General features: G+C 51.1%; 8 protein-coding genes across 8 annotated transcripts; 3 read left to right on the top strand and 5 right to left on the bottom strand.

Annotated features, from left to right (window-relative positions):
- Positions 1–127: 127 nt before the first annotated feature.
- Positions 128–2703, top strand: CI109_100715 (uncharacterized protein; the record flags this gene model as incomplete). Its single annotated transcript, XM_032004526.1, has 7 exons — positions 128–203; positions 312–837; positions 906–1329; positions 1415–1733; positions 1795–1997; positions 2068–2131; positions 2189–2703. 7 exons carry the CDS (start codon positions 128–130, stop codon positions 2701–2703), a joined length of 2127 nt encoding a protein of 708 aa, XP_031861004.1.
- Positions 2704–2903: 200 nt separating this feature from the next.
- CI109_100714 (uncharacterized protein) lies at positions 2904–4967 on the bottom strand (the record flags this gene model as incomplete). Its single annotated transcript, XM_032004527.1, has 7 exons — positions 2904–3287; positions 3346–3692; positions 3752–3880; positions 3948–4203; positions 4264–4429; positions 4485–4715; positions 4786–4967. 7 exons carry the CDS (start codon positions 4965–4967, stop codon positions 2904–2906), a joined length of 1695 nt encoding a protein of 564 aa, XP_031861005.1.
- A 763-nt stretch (positions 4968–5730) lies between these two features.
- On the top strand, positions 5731–7136 carry CI109_100713 (uncharacterized protein; the record flags this gene model as incomplete). Its single annotated transcript, XM_065966827.1, has 7 exons — positions 5731–5769; positions 5840–5955; positions 6018–6147; positions 6217–6272; positions 6340–6700; positions 6752–7052; positions 7096–7136. The coding sequence occupies 7 exons, from the start codon at positions 5731–5733 to the stop codon at positions 7134–7136; spliced, it is 1044 nt and encodes a 347-aa protein (XP_065822899.1).
- Positions 7137–7247: 111 nt separating this feature from the next.
- On the bottom strand, positions 7248–9737 carry CI109_100712 (uncharacterized protein; the record flags this gene model as incomplete). The annotated part of the gene is made up of 17 exons (XM_065966826.1): positions 7248–7408; positions 7596–7634; positions 7682–7711; positions 7822–7858; positions 7909–7972; positions 8025–8060; positions 8107–8161; positions 8263–8302; positions 8349–8412; positions 8459–8543; positions 8597–8790; positions 8851–8997; positions 9052–9178; positions 9268–9303; positions 9355–9405; positions 9495–9531; positions 9588–9737. 17 exons carry the CDS (start codon positions 9735–9737, stop codon positions 7248–7250), a joined length of 1353 nt encoding a protein of 450 aa, XP_065822898.1.
- A 691-nt stretch (positions 9738–10428) lies between these two features.
- CI109_100711 (uncharacterized protein) lies at positions 10429–13990 on the top strand (the record flags this gene model as incomplete). Its single annotated transcript, XM_032004530.1, has 11 exons — positions 10429–11963; positions 12020–12052; positions 12115–12385; positions 12449–12664; positions 12719–12766; positions 12817–12902; positions 12957–13243; positions 13313–13458; positions 13523–13572; positions 13630–13824; positions 13885–13990. 11 exons carry the CDS (start codon positions 10429–10431, stop codon positions 13988–13990), a joined length of 2973 nt encoding a protein of 990 aa, XP_031861008.1.
- Positions 13991–14137: 147 nt separating this feature from the next.
- On the bottom strand, positions 14138–14848 carry CI109_100710 (uncharacterized protein; the record flags this gene model as incomplete). The annotated part of the gene is made up of 4 exons (XM_032004531.2): positions 14138–14246; positions 14333–14468; positions 14569–14693; positions 14823–14848. 4 exons carry the CDS (start codon positions 14846–14848, stop codon positions 14138–14140), a joined length of 396 nt encoding a protein of 131 aa, XP_031861009.2.
- Positions 14849–15108: 260 nt separating this feature from the next.
- On the bottom strand, positions 15109–16550 carry CI109_100709 (uncharacterized protein; the record flags this gene model as incomplete). The annotated part of the gene is made up of 6 exons (XM_032004532.1): positions 15109–15282; positions 15355–15558; positions 15629–15866; positions 15927–15995; positions 16053–16414; positions 16470–16550. The coding sequence occupies 6 exons, from the start codon at positions 16548–16550 to the stop codon at positions 15109–15111; spliced, it is 1128 nt and encodes a 375-aa protein (XP_031861010.1).
- A 1685-nt stretch (positions 16551–18235) lies between these two features.
- Positions 18236–18772, bottom strand: CI109_100708 (uncharacterized protein; the record flags this gene model as incomplete). Its single annotated transcript, XM_032004533.2, has 3 exons — positions 18236–18444; positions 18504–18592; positions 18705–18772. 3 exons carry the CDS (start codon positions 18770–18772, stop codon positions 18236–18238), a joined length of 366 nt encoding a protein of 121 aa, XP_031861011.2.
- Between the last annotated feature and the right edge of the window lie 592 nt (positions 18773–19364).

The following is a 19364-nucleotide window of genomic DNA, read 5'->3' as shown; positions in this document are numbered from 1 at the left end:
AAAGCTTATCTCTCCCCTATCGCTTCATCGCATGGAGATCGTGTGACCGCGCTAGCATACATTATCACACATACGTGTACTTATGTTGTTCACTTGTTCAATCCTCCGTCTCTAACCATATATCAGCATGACATCCGACACTAGTGATTCTCCAAGACCGGCTAAGAAGCGGAAGAGTACCGATCGAACATCGCAAGCATGCAGTGAGTGGGTTGATTACCGGGCCTTCCTCACCCACCGCATATCGCCGATAGGATCACCTCGTTGGGCACACATCAAGTAGTGTTGACCCGGTCTTATGCACGTTACAGTCAAGTGCCGTGCCCAGAAGATGAAATGCATCGGTGCCAGTGATCCTCCTTGTAGACGATGTCGGATCACCAAGTCGTTATGCGAATTCGTACCCAGGGTCAACGCCGCTGTCCCCTTGTCCCCCATACCATATCCGTCCCATACATGTACAGAGATCTGGCGAAACGAGGTCAACAAGCGAGTGAAAGATCTAGAAGAGACTAATTTGAAACTTCAGTCCATGGTGAATAGATTGCTTCGCAAAGAAGACGATGGAGTAACATCAGCACACACGGTAGTTGGCGATAATGCAGAACCTTCTGCTCATCCTTCCAGCCTAGTCGAAGAACCAGATGTACTGTATCTGTCGCAGGCTGGTGGAAGCGCTTCCAGTCCGCTCCATCAAGACGTCACTCAAGATGACATCGCCGATTTCAACTTCTCTGGAGTATGGTCTGCTATCGATGCTTTGAAGGAGGAATTGCCGGCATCCCTTTCCCAGCACGAAGCTTGGGATCCTGACACTATCACAAAACTATGGATATCGTACGTTGCAGCCTTTCGCCTGACCCATCGCAAGGCCAGGGCATGGGATGACCGACAATCATACATAGCTTCCGCTCGCACATGCCTGGGTTGCACTTCTTCTCGGGACAGGTGTCCTTCACCCACCCGACGCCATTGCTTGCGGTCTCGATCTTATACGTTGCCGCTGCGCACTATCCCTCGGCCGACCTCGCATCCTTCCAACCGATCTATTTGCGAGCGTTCTGCAGAGCAGTGGGATCACTCACTATCCCCGATCTGGGTAAGCCCTCCGGTGATATCTCTACTCCCTTCTGTAGCCATGACAGCGGAGCGTCGAGCGACAAGTTTGACGACGTGCTTGGAATCATCCTCGTGGGATTGTTGGCGATCGGCTGGGTCGACACGGTTGGAATGTGGGTGAATGTGGCCTACCGACTATTGTTGGATGGAATGGCGATGGAACGTGGGAAGAGGCAGGAGGAGTGGAAAGGTCTCTGGGAAGGCCTGCGAGTGAGTACAAATTCACTCCTGAATTTCCGGCTTGAGATCGGTGTCAATCGATACGTGTATTGACGGTGACGTCCACATGGTGTAGACGATCGAGCTTGAACACTCGTCGCTGCATCTCGTGTGCCCGGCACTCCCTGTCGTCCCTCCAGATCCACCGTTTCCGTCCACCCAGGAGTCTGCAACCTCATCTTCTAACGCTGCAGGTGCCATTGGAGAATTGCTACAGGTCATGCAAGTGAGGATGCCTCGATTCGTCGGCAGAGGTCTGCCCACTGTGTGGGAGACTGTATGTTGTCCGCCCGACCGTAGGAAGACTCAAGTCCAGACAAAGGTCGACGATCTACAAGCGATACAGTCTTGGGCCGGCGAGATCGACCAATGGTACGCTAGACATGCTCCACAGAGTGAGTCATTCCTCGAGAGCGGTAGATTAAGCGGCGCTGATAGCAGTCGTCCTTGTCTCAGATGTAAATGCGAACATGTATGTCCGTTCGGTGATTCTGCTCAACTATCACCTGCACAAACTCTTCGTTCTCTCCATATTCCTGCCATTACGAGGTGTCAATTCGGTTTCGTTCAATGAGCGAAAGGCTTTGCTGGAGTCTTCGCGACTGGTCTTGCAGATCCAAGGTGCGGGTTTCGAGGTCTGGAGCGGCTGGGATCTAGTCGTGAGTTCAGCACGAGACCAACACGAAACCAACAGATCACAATGCATCTACCAGCTGAGACAGTCTACAGATCCTGACGCAGGCGTCGTTGATCCTCCTCAGCTCGGTGGCAACTGGCACGAGCGACCATAGAGGTGGGTATTGTACGAGAAGCTAACGTCAGCCATACTGATGCCTTCACCCTCGCCTAGACTTGAGACTTGTGCAGCATCACCTCGACGCTCTGACGGCGACACATCAAGCTCCCCCTAGTCTCCGACATACCCTCGCCGAACGATTGAAGCAAGCCCTCCAGAGAATGCATGTGGCTGCAGATGACGACGTCAACACTCGACGTGCGAATCACATAGTTCGATCGTCGAGTACGACAGTCACACCGCTAAGCACCTTACTTCCGACCAACAGACCGCGTAGTCATGAGCAAGGCATTTCGGCTAATACCATCGCCAGCGAGACGGTCCTAGACACTCGCCCGCTCTTCATGTCACAAGCACCCGCTTTCACTCAAATGGACTTCAATTTCGATACACAGGCGAGCCAGACTACGTGGAATCTCAGAGAGTCGGAACCCGCGGCTGGAACTAGTAGCGTGACGGAAGAGAATTTGGAATGGCCCCCGTTCCTGCTTAGCATGTTCGGGTATGATCAGTCGTCTCAAGAGACCTACGACTGGAGCTTCGGTGAAGGACCAAATCAGATTGTTTAACCGGTTGGAACAGCAGATAGCATGTTCCAGCTATGTACAGGACTTATGCAGGACGTGAAGCCCTTGTACCCTAATGCATGCTTTCCGTAACTGTGATTATACTTCGTTTTCGATCAAGGACCTTTAGCAAGCCGGTTAGACCTTTGTGGATAACATATGTCCTCCCGTTCCCAACATTCACAGCTCAAATTCTTACCTGATTATACGAACAGATCGTACGAGGGCGGTGTTGTCTTGGTGAATCCGACAACCAGCTCTGGCACATAATTTCCCTGACTCAAAGATGACGGGAAGGAATAGGTGAGATTGTAGTATTCGAAGCTGTTAATGGCGTCTCCGGTGAAAGTTAGGCTGAATGTGCCTTGGTCGACCACGTTACCGGAAAGTGAGACGTCAAGACCGGGCAGCGAGGCCTGGCCATTTGCAAACGCTCCCTTGTTGAGCTGGAAGTTGGGCAGCGAAGAGATTGACAATTGGATAGCGTTCGAAACAGTACTGTTTGGCCAGTCGACGGTAGGGACGTATCGGATAGTGAGGTTTGTTGATGACGCCACAATCTCACAAGATGGGTTTGATGGATAGTACTATGAGGTCAAAGATCAGTACATGCATACCCACGTCTACCATTAGGAATTGACTGACCGAGATGTATCCAGAACCCGCACCACCTTTTCCGGCATCCCACAGGATGACACCGGGACTAAAACTGGGCTGGTTGATGGAAGGACCTCCCACGACACCCTCGTCGAATGAGACACCGCCTGCAGAAAGACCGTCGGCGACCCAGTAGGTATAGTTCCGAGGTCGCTTGTCCCAGGGAGGCGAGATAGTCTGGGCCGTGTAGTAGTGGTCACCATAGAGAGCTGACAGCTTGGACTTGGCTTGAGAGGTGATCTGAGCCTCCATATAAGGAGCTACGACCATTTGCATTGGAATGATGGCGATATCGGTGTAGTGAACCGAGCCGTCGAGAGGTTTGGGCATCGGATCTGGATCGCATTTGCGTGTGAGTTAGTCACTGCTTTCAAAGATACTCCACGATGCTCACAAGATCCGTCAAGACCAATCAACCCAGTGATAGCCGAGCCAAGAATACCGTAATATTGGGTGAGGTCAAACCCATATGTTCTGTCCCAAGGTCCGGACAGAGTGTTGAGCGAAGGGTTGTAGGTCTCAGCTGGGACACAGGATCTCTAAGTCAGCTTCGCGTGTCCGTTCTGTGATAGGACATGAACTTAACCTACCTATCTGGTCCCATATGGTGCTGATGAGACGAGGTGCAGCGTTGTATATTGTGCTGTTCTTCGGAGTGTACTGAGCCAGCGATATGGCAAAGAGTGTAACGCCTGCATAAGTGCCTCCATTGAACTCGGAGATCGAGTTGTGCTCGTCAAACAGGTCGATGGCCTGTTTAGCCCAAACCTCTCCCCAATAGGTGATGTTGGCGTCGTTGAAGAGACTCCCGACATATGCAGCGGAGACGACACGCATGTACCACGGCTACATATGACAGCAAAGGTGTAAGTCTGCCGTTCGACTTTTGCGATACGCTCCACTTACGTTGCTGTAACCCGGGTACAGATTGTCGTCGTCAATACCACCGACCCGGTATCCATCTCCTACCACGGCGATGTACATGGCCTTTCGCATGTTCTCGAGCACTGAAGCTTCGATAAGATCAGAGAACTGGCTATCAATGATCATGGCTGCGATGGTAAAGAACAAGCTACATCGTGATGTCAGCGGCCAAAGCCAGACATGTGAACACTGATTTGGCTCACTTGATGTTGGGGTCGAACGAATCGTAAATCTTGGGTTCGAAAAGACTGTTTCCATCGGAATAAGGGACGTAGTATGGGTCTTTGAAAGTACCGTACCCGATGAATGTCTCATCGGTGTACTGCTGGGTCACGATATTCGCAAGAAGCTTGTTGGCAACCTGGACGTCTCCACCCTGGTTTCGAGCGAGCAGACCGACGGCATACCAGGACGACAACTTGGGGCTCTGCCAGCTACAGTGCGAACGCAAAGTCAACCTCTCGTTTGTCTTCTCGTGGCCAATGCTCAGGAGGGACCACTCACAGGAAGGGCAGACCAAAGTTGCTGTCTAGGATATCCATCCCATAGTTGAACAGGGCAACATTATTGGCGCTCAAACCAGCAGAACTGAGGTAGGTCTCGTTCGCCCATCGTGGCTCAACAACAGCGGCGCTGGTCAGTGCTGGCAGGAGAAGACTGAGAATAGTGAACAGAATGGTCTTCATGTTGTTGTTGCATTAATGAGCGAGCGGTTAAGTTTGGTGAGACTATCAGAAAACATTGGGATAGCTTCAGAAGAAGCAGATTGGCTTTTAATAGAACTCCAACCTGTCAAACCGTTGGTGGGATCGGCTTATCTTTCGCCTGACGAAGCACGCCGTCAATCGCCAAGTCACCTGTCATATAGAAAAAAACGATAGCGTAGAGAAAAGGTACCGGGACGACCTTAGATCACTTTGGTACTTTCTCGATCTCGGTTGACAATACAGAGACTAACTACATTAAATGGGGTCCCCGGCAACTAATCCTTCTCTGGTGCATGATTCTTTCCGGACCGGACGTCGACGAGAACTGTGGAAACACCGCAGTCGACTTGCCGAGGTGATTGTGCCGGTTTTACCGTGACTCTTGACCGAGTGGAATATGATCCGGCTTTCCCGTATCTGGCGTATCCAACGAACGCTGAACTTGGGTGTCAATGGTTTTTGCTATCGATCGACACTCGACACTTTGCCGGGTTGGCAAGCTTGCAGAGTATTCTGATGCGCAAGGAGCCCGGTACCTAGTACTGGAAGCGAGTTTGAGCGTTCTGATGTGAATTAAGCTTAGACAAAGCCAAGGCATCTCGAATATGTTCGAACTGCACACTGGCACGATGGCTGTGAAGATATCTAGAACGTGTATTATCATCTTCTACTAGTTCCGCTCCTGGTCGTCCCATCACTCAGTCTTTCCGTCGATCGGTCGCTCAAGGTCAGTCGTATTGGCATGCTTCATTCTTCATGCCCATTATATCTTTGTGTCGACGTGAGTGCTCGCTTCTGATTGACCAGGCCGAAGTCATCAATGCATTGACAATGGTGATACCTCTTCACAGGCGGGAGGTACAAAGACCGCAGCCGCTATCGCGAATGAACAAGGTCATGTCGTCGGTAGAGGGTACGGTGGCGCTGCTAACATGTCAGAGCTGGGTATCGAGGTTGCCAGTCGCGAGTGAGTGGACACGCTGATGAGCACACGAAAACGGAGGCTAACGTCCGGTGGTTGTGATGTAGAATACTTCGGGCGACAGATCAAGCAATATCGAGCCTAAGGCTGTCTGGCGACATCGAAACGAACGATCATGCAGACTTTGACAGTGAACGGTATACTAGTCCTGTTGGATTTGAAAGAATATGGGTCGGAGTAGGTCCGCTTCTGTTGTCACTGTCGTGATAGTGCTAACAATTGTCTGGTATGTGCTGTGTCTGGTAGATCTCCGGCTGCGACTCGCCCAATGATGTGATCAGCATGACAGAACGGCTCGAGGGGTATGTCTGGTGACATACTTGCCTGTAACAGCTACATCTGCTGATCAGGCGGGTGCGCATCAACTAGTCCAATGGGTAGCAGGCGATGCGGCCAGCCCTCCCTCACCGTAATGAACGACGCCCTTCTACTCTCTTCGAGTCTTCTCCGCCGTAAGACCTCTTGGGGTATAGCTGTGGTTGCCGGTACTGGATCGATCGTCCTTGGTCTCTGCGAACGCCCTTCTGCTTCGGACTACGACGTCTTCGCAAAGAGAGGAGGTCATGGACATCTATTCGGCGATCCTGGATCCGGATACCACTTGGGATTGAAGGCCATCTCCATGGCAGCAGATGATCATGGGATGGGTCAAGAACAGAGTGGTGGGCTGCCTGCGGTTCTCAGAAAGGTATTCGGTGTGGAGAGTACAGCAGATGTTCCGGCTAGATCTGTTCGTTCTTGCCATTCACCTCCAGATTGGAAGCTGACTGAAGATGTACAGCACGACCTCCCAATCGACCAAGACCCCGTCACTGCCTCCAACACCCGTAAATTACGAATTGCTTCCCTCGCTCCTCACGTCTTAGCACTATCATCTACATGTCCTCTCGCCGCACGTGTCCTCGCCCATGTCACAGGCGCTTTGGCAGAAGACGTAGCTGTGATACGATCTCATGCTAAAAAGTCAGGATTATCAGGCTCGGGTGGTCTGGTGATTACCGGAGGTCTGGGAATACAAGACAGATACTTTGCAGCTCTTCAATCTGCCCTCGAAAAGTCGGGTATCAGATTCGAGTGGGTAGGTAGAGTAAATGACGCTGCTGGGACGTGTGCTGCAGCACTCAGTCACTCGACATGACACCGTTACGACGGCAGATGAAATGTAGAGCGATATGGTTACACTCCGTGATCGATGTGCACCTGGAATTACGTTACACATTTATACGATCTGATCAGATTGGAACTTGACGCTGTTATCCGCTGTCTAACCTATCCCCTTAAGCTTTTTCTCCGCCTACAACAACCGGTCGAGCACCGTCCATCTCACTCGCATTCCCAACGATGAGCAATTCTGCCGAACTCATCCCATATACTCTCATCGCCTCGTCCTCGAGGTATTGTCTACACTCCTTTCGTGACTTCTCCACGTTGACGCAGGCTAGAATCGCAACCGACATGCAGCCGAGTGCGAGGAGGAAAGTAAAGGGCATGTTGTTATTGCCCGAATCATCGATGATGGCACTGCTGACAAAGGGTCCGATGAAACTTGATGTTTTGCCGATGATGGAGAACAGAGCAAAGAAGAGGAACTACACGTCAGTGGAAGTTGATACATTGGCACTCACCTCCTTGCCTCTGGGTACGACTTCGGAGATCATCGCTTGCTGTGTGATGTCAGCAAGAAACAACGCTGACGGAACGATAGACTTACCGAAATGGCATACCAAGGACACACAGCAATCTGTTGTCAGCTTCGCTCAAGTGGATATAGACTCACTCCATAAAACGCCTGGTAGGCCCAGAATTCCCAAGCGTTGTGGAAGCCAAATCTGGTCTGCGTGATACCGATACAGCCCCAAGCGCATAAGACGAGGATCCAGAAGGCATTCTGCAGGACGATTATCAGCTACACCCGATGAGATGGTCGCGTCCACTTACGAAGAGGAGCATGGTCTTCGTGGGAATGGTGTACTTTCTTTGCACGAGCCAGAACAATCCAATGCTGCGACCATAGTCAGCACTCACATCGAAGGGGAAGTGAGCATTGTGCTCACCCAAGAGCTTGGGCAGCAATGCCGTCAATAAGCAGGCTGCGTCCTCGTCAGCGAAGCACAACATTTAGTACAGCAGACTCACTAGTTCAGCATCTTGGTGTCGTAAGAGACAACCTCATTTTGGAGCGTGGCGATGACTGCAGCGAATTAGTATGGACATCCCTGTTAGCGTGCGTAGACCTACCGGTGACTGCGAGACATCAGCACCAAACTTGACAGGTAGTATGACATCACTCACCAACTGTATTCAGACAATCTCCTAGGAAGAAGTACGCGGCCTGTGTGTTGTCAGCACGGCCACAGAGGTAACAGCTCTTCACTTACCAAGTAGATGAATGTCTGCTTGAGACGGAAACATAATCTGAAGGCGTGGTATATCTGCTTGAAACTGCGAAAGGTCAGGCCTACCAACTCATATGTATCTCTACACTCACCCAACTGTAAAGTAACTAGTCCGCGGCGGTAGTTGGTTTCCAGGTCGGTATTGTTCGAACCACAGCCAAGGGATCGCGCACAAGACTGTGCAGCAAAATCTTTAGCTCTGCTTCAATGTACTCAAGTGATCCACCCACTCCAGACTCCAGCACTGTAAGCGCAGACAATGCTCAGCGCTTTGGTGTTGCTGTTTGGATCGTCGTTAATTACGCCGACCAGGATACCGGCAAGGATAGCCAGGATGACCAGCTCTCCGATGGAACAGACGAGGAAAGAGACATTGGCCAGTCGATTCCTAGCCAACATGTCGAGATTGTCATGTGTTTTCTGACTACAATGAGATGTCAGCAACCAGGTCGGCAACGAAAAGGGGACGTTTTGTGTTACTTACTCTGTCTCTCCGGTCGCCAACTTCCGTTCGCTCTCCTTGACCTCGGGCAGATCTCTAGCCAAACCCGGGAAAGCTGCTGTCCAGAAAGTAAGAGCACCTTGATAACCTATCAGGCCAAGGATATATAGCGCAGTTCCCGCTTGCCACCTATGGTTGTGTTGTTTCAGTCATATTGGGGATACTGGGTGCTCATTGACTCACTTTGACGGCTGCTCAACTCCTAACCATGCAAAGCTGACTGCCCAGGTGAGGATGGTGAATGCCGTCGTGATGTGCGGTCTCCAAACGCCGTAATCGGCGAACGATCCAACGATGAGGAAGATTACAGCTTGGCATGCGAAAGAAAGACCGTTCGTGATGAGGACGATGGAGTTGACTACAGTTTGTCAGCTACGACATTGGAAACCAAGGACTTACCAGATCGTTCTGAGCCATAGGCCACCAGGTTACAGCCTGAACAACGAACATCAGCGACAGCCTACACCTCGTCGAACATATACTCACCTCCGTCGCCACATGGGACGGTACCTCTGGGGAAAGCGGGATCCCATCCAGCTTGATAAAGAAGATTCTGCCATGCAGAGATAGCAAAGTTGAATGGACCTGTGTTTTCATCAGCATGCATTGATAAGGAGTTTACTTACCAAGTCCCGAGTTCCCCACGTAGTAGAGATACCATGACTATGTTTGTATTAGTCTCAAGGTCCTTGTCAAAAGGACAACAGCGGGTGACTAACCCAAACTTCTATTCTGGTCGTCGTTTTCCTTTGACCGACGATCGGGAGTGGACTCGCAAATAACGTCGCTTCGTCCGAGATCGATCCAGCATTGAGCGGGGCGTCTACAGGTGCAATATCCCTCTGCTTCTCCCGCGTAGACTCTTCCATGATGACTGACGAGGAAGTGAATTTACTTGTACGGATGATCCAGCTCTGAATACAAAGTTCAAGTCACGTTTATGATAACAACAACAACAACAACGACAATGATGGAGCAACGGTTGGAGAAAATGTTCCATGTGGTCTCGCATAACCATACGGACACCACTACGTATATTACATACGTACTACGAAATTTGCCCAGGTGCAGTATTTAGAATGCGGTATGTTGACCCCGGCGAGGGAGCAGGGAGGGTACGTTAATCTTACGTTACCTCGAGACTAATCCCACATTTCATTAAAACCTATCGGCCGTACCCCGCTTCTGTTGCTCCGTCGTTCTGTGTGGGTGCGATGTGCAAGGGCAACGCTGGCTACGGCAGCTGTAGCTGTACTCGACCTCGTAGCGAGCAGAACAGGCCTGGACATGGCTGTATGACTGACAATCAGTGACCCCCCTTTTTATCGAGCAGCCCCTCGGTCCTTGTCAATTTAAGCGAAGGTGACGTCACAATGCAGGTTTTTGGACGTGTTTTTTTAGATTCCAGCTACACTTTACTTCATCTTATTACAGACTAACAACGACTACTAACGGCAGCGACAAACCAGACACACACGGTTACAAACCACATCTCAACGACAACAACAACAACAACAGCATACACACCCTGATCACCTCACTGCTCATGGACACACCTTGATGTCTGCGCCTGGATCAATAACACCAAATGATACTGTAGCCCAGTCATCTGCACAAGAGACCTCGGAACCTGAACCACCTACAACCCCTACCACTCCCAAATCTACATCAACCTCGTCGTCCAAGTCTCCTCGAGACCCAGCGGACAAACTTGCCCCGCAGCAGGAAGTGCCAAAGGATGAGACATCAACGACCATCCCGGAAGATGACGTAGTCGACGAGATAGAAGCGCAGGAAGCCGGTGGCGAAGACGGCGATGAAGAGCTTGGGGTTCCCGAGGATGAGTCGCCAGCGGACGACGCGGTGGGGGTGCCGGCTGAGTCAAGTCGACGACAAGAAGGATTGAAAGTGCATTGGATCAAGAAGAAGGGCCGACATCACATCGTAGATATGACAGAAGAATCTGCCGACTCTCCAAATGCCTCAGAAGAGGAACGGCAAGCGCACAAGGTTGCTTCTCGATTAGTCAGGAAACACACTGCCAGACGCCCCCCTCCTCCTTCTTCCGATTCTGACTCGGACCACACCAATGTTCCCTCATCAGCCGTGTCTCTCGCTTCGGAATCCTCTTCTTCTGACAACGACGACGACGAAGGGAAACGTCGACACGCCCCTCGACAACGTCGATCGTCAAGTCGCCGCTCCTCTGCGAGCTCCGCTTGGTCGATGGACGATTCATCGGACGATGCGAGTCAAGTTGGGTCAGGCGGAGTATTGAGTGCTCTGCTTAGCTTGTATAGAAATGATGGAGATGAGAGGGATAAAGGGACGTTGCATTCCTTGTTAAGAGGTAGAAAGGATCGTGGTGAGGGTGGAAGGCACGGAAGGACGAGAAGGCGTTGGAGCTCGACGGCGTTGTTCGCGGCGCATTCGCGAAGCTCTAGTTTCGGTGGGAGTCGTCGGAGCAGTTTCCAAGCTGGCGACGAAGAGGAAGAAGTAGTTGAAGAGGAGGAAGCTAAAAGAGTTTCACGAATTCGACGACACCAACAACTACCCCATCGAAGTCAGAACCTCAACGAACCGTATATCCCGTCCGCGAGATTCTCCAACCAGCTCACACCGTCTGCAAAAGTGACTGTTGTCCAGCAGTTGAGAGGATTTGTGACAGGGAAAGGCTCGCCTGCGACATGGTTTGGTTTCCCAAAAGATTCCGAGACACCCCCGGACCACGGTCAGATTGGCGGCACAAACCGTTCAATGGCCGCACTGATCACGACCACAGCGTCTCTCGCTGCATTTGCTAGTCCGACCTTGACTCACGTGGCGCCTGCGTCCGGAGATAAATCGGAGACGAACGACGGAATGAGAAAAGTCAGCTGGTATGAAGGTGTAGGTGAGGGGCAGGCGAGACAGGATGATAGGGATAGAAGGGAGGAAGAGGAGATGGGTCTGCCGCATGGAGGCGATATGGAGAAAGCGATGGAAGAAGGGTGGTTGAAGGGGAAACACAGTCGGAAGAAGAAGAGGCGAGGAAAGAGAGTTCAGAAGGAACTAGCTGTGACGAAACATGTCTCGAACATCATCCAGAGGAAGAAGTGAGCATGTGTCGTACTCGCTCGGTTCATTCATCGCTAACACTGACAAACCCTAGATTCATAGAAATGCTCGCAAAGGCGGTCGTCAAGTGAGTGTCACTTTCCAGGTCTATGTGTCTCAATATCTAATTTCTTCGCTAACTTATCACAGCTACGGTGCTCCGGCACACTCTGTCGAAGCCTGGCTTTCCGCAACTGCCGACATTCTCCAGGTCGAAGCATCTTTCATCTTCTTCCCCTCTGTCCTTATTGTCGCGTTCCGGGATTCCGATGTCCATTCGACCGATATCCTCTTCGTCCGGCCTACCGGAGGACTGGAGCTATATCGGCTATCGTTGGTACATGATGTGTATAGGAAAGTTGTGCGAGATGAGATCTCGGCGAGCCAGGGCTGTCGAGTACTCAGGAGGATTGAGAAAAGGGTAGGTCCCACAGGTTTTAATGGTGGCTGTTCAGTGCTTATGATGCTATTCGTTCCCTTGTAGACTGTACCGTACTCTCGAGTCACGCTCATCCTCGCTGCTGCTGTCGCGTCGGCCACATCAGCGCGCGTCGCCTTTGCCGGCTCGTTCGTCGATATCCTCATGGCTGGTGCACTTGGATCACTGCTGGCAATCGTCCAGTTCACCGTGGCGCAGAACAACCAGCTCGTTTCGAATATCTTCGAAATTGGTATGGCGGGGATCTTGAGTTTCATCGCGGTGAGTTTGGGCTGCTGAGAGCTCTGTACAGTTCGATGCTGATTGATCGATTAGCGAGGCGTGGGTGCCTCACATTACTTTTGCTACCAGTCGATGGTTTCGGTGAGTTAGACGACATCTCGCTCAAAGCGACAATGCTGATAAAGATATAGGCTGCGATCGTTCTGATCTTACCTGGATGGCATATTTGTCTCGCTGCTCTGGAACTAGGCTCGAAAAATGTTGTCGCTGGTGCAATGTAAGTTGAGAACTTGACACAATGGTAGTGACAAGACTGACGACCCGTGCTCAGCCGTCTCGTTTGGGCGGTGGTGTACACCCTTTTCCTATCGCTTGGTCTCGGAATCGGCAGCGAGATCTTCGATTCCTTTGGCCCTGACCAACTGGAACCTCCGACCAGTACGTCAAGCGCCGCAACAGCGACCGTCTCTGGCAGCTTTCATGGAAACAACTCGATGTGGGATAACACCTTCAATAATGGGACGTTTACGTTTACGAATGGAAGTTCGACTATGGAGTCCGCGACTACGGTTGCCTGCTACCGTAACCCAGACTGGACGATGTGGTGGTACACCCAAGGTATGTTGAGGTCTGTCCATACCTCACAGTTGAGATACCGTGCTGATCAGACGCCTTCGCAAAACACAGTGCCCGATTGGTGGCTGTTCTTACTCGTTCCGATGTTCGCCTTTTCCCTCGCGGTGTGGTTCCGAGCAGATTGGCGATCGAAAGATATGGTCGTGATGGTCTTGGTTGGTTGTGCAGGGTACACCGTCAACTTCTTTCTGACCAAGGTGAGTGGTCAGACAGCGGAAGTGGGAAGCGACGAAAGTATGCTGAGTGTTTTTGACCGAATAGCAAATCGATCAGTCCAACGTTGTGTCGGCTGTGTCTGCATTCACCATCGGGTATGTTCTCTGTCCTCGTTCATAGGATGGGAACTGATCTCTGTTTGAACATCGTAGCATTCTCGGAAACCTCTACTCTCGAATATGGGGCGGATCAGCTTTCCCCTCTATGGTAGTTGGTATCCTACTGGAAGTCCCCAACGCTATCGCCGCCGCTGGTGGACTCAGCGCGAGCGCCGACACTTCGTCCAGTAACTCGGCGAGTGGCAGCGGATCGGATACACAGCAGATCAACACCGCCGTCATTGTCAGGTGAGTGAGACCTGAAGGGACCGATATGACACACGCTGACAAATATGCAATGTGGTGCAGTATTCGAATGGTCCAAGTTGGAATTGGGTTGGCGATAGGTTTGTTCGCAGCCGCGTTAGTGGTGTATCCATTTGGGAAGAAGGGACGATATATATTCAGTTATTAGCAACGTTGTGATTTTGTAGACAATAGACAATAGACATTAGACATTAGACTTAGAACATCCATATACATGTTGTGATGAACCGACAATCCTTCCATACATGCAGTACATGACCTAGGTCATCGCACGTTGTCCTGCACTGGGTGGTATTTACCTGACGTTAGCAGTCACGTCATCGTCGCCTGGACGGTCCTCCACGGCCTGCTTCGCTTTGTCTTCTGGTCCGCCGACACCTTCGAAATCGTTCGCTTTGGTCTGTCTGCGCATCGGACATATCATCGCAGGATCAGCGTACGTCCGAAGTTCTGTGCAAGTATGTGCAAAGCGATCGAATCACCCACTCACCTTCCTGTAGTTTTGCTCTTCTCTCCGCCCTCTTCGTCCGGGATCGTGGGGTTCTCTCCTCGCTTAGTACCCCCGACTTGTACGGTCGATCCGGGAAATTGAGAGGTCACATTCTCGTTCACGCCAGAGTCGGCGGCTGTACAACGAATTCAGACAATCAGCATCAGCTCAAAGTCCCCATACAACGAGCTGCTGGATTCCCCATCCGATGAAACTGCCTTCAACGCAGGACTCACTGGAATCGCTTTGACCACGTCCAGAACCGCTCTTGGCCTGGTGTGAGTTGATGGCAGCCTCAGAAGCTTGGATAGATTGGTCTGACATAATGGGTTCGACGAGTGTATGGTTCTGTGATGAAAGGCTGTACGTTTACTGGAGTAAGATGAAATGGACGAGTATCGATCTGGTCGCACCGACGACTTATCTCCCTGCATGTCTACTGCCCACAACCAAATCGCTGACGTCAAATGTCGATTCCCAGGTGACTTACTCCCCAGCTATGTACATGTACGACATCGTGTATGACGTTGACCGTTTCGCACGTGATCGTGCGACATCTATGACATGCCGTAGATGGACCCCGTTGCCGGGGGTGTGAGCGTTGAAGATCAACGAACAGAGGAAGACTTCAGGTTAACCATGCATTTATATTGACTGCGTTTTATGGAACTTTTCTATCCCTCCGATGTCCAGCATCTATACTACGAAGCCATTGTCCTCGTTTACCGATCTGACCTTCTACTTCGTTCTCTGATTCTACTAGGGGACAATTCGTTTTAACAGCTAAGGGTGATCTGGCTCGAATCGAGGTTGGTTCCGCTGTACACCAACAACTTCTGTCCGGCCTTGAGAGTGGGGCACTTGGTGATAGAGTTGCTGTACTCGATTTGGATCTGGGGCTTGCCAGCGTTTAAGAACGGGTTGTAGGCATCGCACTCCTTGTAATGGTTCTACGAGTTATATTAGCTTTTGATGAACAGATTGCGCCGCATCGCAAGAGTCATGGGCCTAGTGACACTCACACATTCCTCAATGACGTTGAAGTCGAAAGCGGCGACAAGGGAGTTAGCCCATTGGGTGGGTTCTCCAGTTTCGTCGTCGGTGATCAATCCACCAGAGTTCTTGAGGTCGATACCGAGACCGTGAGATCGAGCGGTCTTAGAGAGCCAGAGAAGGTAGTTGACCTGGTCTTGCTTGGTCGTACCATACTTCTGCTTGTTGGAGTACTGTCATGTCACCAGGATATATCAGTCTAAAATTCAGTCAAGCAAAGCGATCAGAGCAGCAGACACTCACACTGTCGACATTGTCGGGATCGACAGCATCACAACCCTTCGCAGCGGCAGCAGCGATTCGCGCACTGATACCAGCTTGGACGTTGCTCAGACAGGTAGGGTTGTGAATGTCGAACCACCACTCTCCCCAATCAGCGAGGAAGTTGTCGGTGGAACCAGCACCGGTACATTTGCCGTCCGACTTGGTAGCGACACCCTTACCACAGTAACAGTCGGAGCTAAAGGCGGAACGATCGTTCCTATTGTCTAGCTGTCAGCGATGTGGGATACGCGACAATGGGTGCAGGGCAATAACTGACCTGTCGGGCTCCCAGGTACCAGCGCTGAAGTAACAGACAACCTTCTTGCCTTGAGCATGGTAGTTGGCACTGCAAAGGCAACATCAGATCTCAAGTACGTCAAATGAAACGAACGTCACTACTCACATCTGCTCCTTGGTGCTGTTCTCCATGTCAACGATGTAAACGTGCTCATTGATGGTCAGACCAGACTTGGTTTTGATGGTTGGCGCACCGATAGGTTGGTTGTCGAGATCGTACACGAATGTATCAGTCTTAGAAGGGGCAAAGGTCGACCCAGGGGCGGAGGCGGCGCTTGTGGCACTGGCGGCGGCTACTACTGCGGGGATGGAGCTGACGCTAGACGTGGTTGCGGCCTTGGATGTGGTTGCTGCCTTGGACGAAACCTTGGTGGTAGATGCCGTGGTCGTCTTGGCTGACGATGTAGCGACCGCTGTCTTAGAGGTGGCGTTGGTCGAAGATGCGCCACATACAGTAACAGTGACAGTCTGCTAGAAGTCAGAACAAGACATTCTATGATAGAGTAAGAAGGAGCCCACTCACGGGAACCGCGGCAGCCAAGGCCATGTCAGTCACTAGGAGCGACCAGAGTGCCGCAACCGAAAGAGATTTGGCGTATCTCATGATGCAAAAGAGTGTATGTATGTAACTATTGGCAAGATCGTAAAGGTGGAATGGTATCTACAGGAGGTGGGATGGAAATGAGAGGGGAGGAGTGTGGTTGAGGAGATGGGGGATAAAGCGATACTTGGTGTCGCATTTGACTGTCTTTATATAGACGAGGAGATGAATCAAGGACGTTGAGAGGTTCGGGCAACATCGCTTTTCTTGGCAACCTGTGGATAGGATGTTGTCCAGACAAAACAAAGGAGAGATTGGATAGAGTTCTAGACTAGTGTCGAGGGGGGGGGTAAGAGGGTTTCATTGGAATTGGTGTTTTATCGAAAGGCACTACCCCGGATGAGGAGATCGATTACAAGATGATGATAGGGTCCCCGTGCTGTGTCCTGATTTTCATCGGATCTCGCTTAGCTTACGTTTCAGCCATCACCGATCGAATCCACCTCCGTGTCAAGAAGGAGTTCAGATGTTTGAACTTTGTGTACCCAACAGGTCTGTTTGTTGTCCTTTATATGACCGAGGCTGTGTACTTTGGATGAACGAAACGGGATGACCCATAGCGGTAGCGGTGCCGATAGTCAACGATATCGGGGCAGTGAACATGACAACATACACGAACAATCAAAGACCGGGCAGTGCCTTTTCTCCTCGACGCCACATCACCCCATCTGCTCATAATTTGATAACAATCGGGTCCGGATCGTGCCTGAAGTCCGGAGATCGTCAGGAGAGATAATTCTAATTTTGGAAGTAAGCATACGGACATGTGGGATAACTTACATGTACGTTTCAAAGGGGTTGGTTGTTGACAACAACAATCTCTTACATCTTCCCCTCCCCGATGCCCCGATGATGAAAACCAGGAGATCATGTGATGGACGGACGGTCTGTTGATATTGCGAGTAATTTGTCGATCGCTCGAATGCGTTGGACTCATTCTAGACCAGAGGTTCCCTGGATGTGACAACTCTGTCCTCGGATGGAGCGGTCGAGACGGACCCTACTTGACGACCACACGTGCCTTCGGACTTGTTGATGAGCGAGCGCTTCCGGTGTTACTCTAAGCGTTACTCGTCACCTCCCCCTGACACGGGGCAGAGTCAGTCAGACATCCGCTCCTGGACTAGCGTCTGAACATGCATGGCTGTAGGCTACAATTCAGCCTATGGTGGCGTCAGCGGCCGTATTTGTCACGGCTGGATCGGCGACATTTTGAATGCACATCTGTGAGTCAAATCAGAAGTACTTAGCGCTGAGGTGGGACAATGTACGTTTCGTTCTGGACTGTCGGGATGCCAGCTGGTGGACCTTGCGGAGGGGAACGGGATAGGTTGCTATCTCGAGACGCTAACAGCTCACCGACATGTGCTGACACTTCTGTGACCAACCTTTGGAAATACTTTCGTCGGGTACACGAGGAGGTTTGAGTGGATATTCGGCAACCTCGCCGCTCAATTTTAGGATCACGTCCTGGTAGAGGGGGACACAAGCTTGTTTGAGGCCCCGGGAAGTCTTGGAAGAACGAGAAATGAGCAGTCACTTGATTTCATAACACTGCCTACAGACTATCACTGACTTGACATCACCATCAGGCATCACTTTGGATGGTTCTGGCTAACAATTTCCGCGCCCTTGTGTTTTCAGCATACTACACCGATACTGTTTGTCTGATAAATTGTGAACTGACCTCATTTCTTGCCGCCTCCACCGCCACCACCTGTCCCTCCACCACCACCAGCTCCACTACCACTTCCTCGTCCACTGCCGCCCGAATGCCCACTTCCGCCTGGCACGCCGCCACTATTGACCCCTAAGGCTCCTTGACTCTGAGCCTGCGCAAACGGTCCTCCAGCAGGGACGTTGCCGATATCTGACTGCAAACCTGCTGCTACGGAACCTGTCCCCAAGAGATCAGCCTCTGCGACCCGGTGACAATCGAGGGAGGGGTTCACCCACCTGCAGCTACACCACTTGGACCAAAGCCAAGTTTACCGAGACCACCGTTTGCGGATGACATGTTTGTTCTTGTCTTGTGGTCGTTCGTTCTGCGCACTCGTTACATATAGTATGACAGTACGGAAAGATGATGCTCTTTTAATCAAGTTCTTAGGGTATATTTGTCGTTGTTTCCGATCCAACCGCTGATAGAGAGCTGACTTGCCAGTTTCCCGTGATGGATAAGGGTGAGTGATATCAGATGTTGCGCAGGCCTGTACACTTGCCATGTGAAACACAGACCAATCAGAACCATCTCCATGGCAAAGTTGTAGTTCCCCGCTCAATAGGGAATCCCCCTTCTCACTGCTCACGCTGTAGTCGCTCCTTCGAAAACGCGAACGATATACTGGAACAGGATATGAATGCAAGACAATCGTACGGTCAAGGCAGCTATGTTCAAGTTTCATGGTCATGTGGATCCAACGAGAATAGGAAGATCTGCTCAGGAGTGAACACCAGCCGGCCACCTGGACGACTTCGGTGCTTGGCGTTCCCATCGTTACGGGCATAGATCTCTACTTCTATAAGAATTAATGCGGACAGACTGCATCAACCTACGTTCGTGAGATAATTTTCGCTCATCTCAACAAGTCCCACGACCGTTTCCTACTATACTCAAACAACAGTGAAACATGCCAATTTGCATCCGCACCAACTGGGATAATAGTATCCCCTGTCTCACTTCTGACGCACTGTACATCCCATTCCCCCATTGAGATCTATCTCGTCGTCATCTCAATCCAACGATGATATCTCCTTCTCGAACGTGCTGGCATGATCGGGAATATCCTCACTCTTGTCATCGCATGACTGGACGGA

The sequence above is a fragment of the Kwoniella shandongensis genome, chromosome 1, assembly GCF_008629635.2.
Source record: "Kwoniella shandongensis chromosome 1, complete sequence".
Classification (NCBI taxonomy): Eukaryota; Fungi; Basidiomycota; class Tremellomycetes; order Tremellales; family Cryptococcaceae; genus Kwoniella; species Kwoniella shandongensis.
Note: the sequence above shows the minus strand (reverse complement) of the source record. Positions and strands in the feature narration are given on the sequence as shown.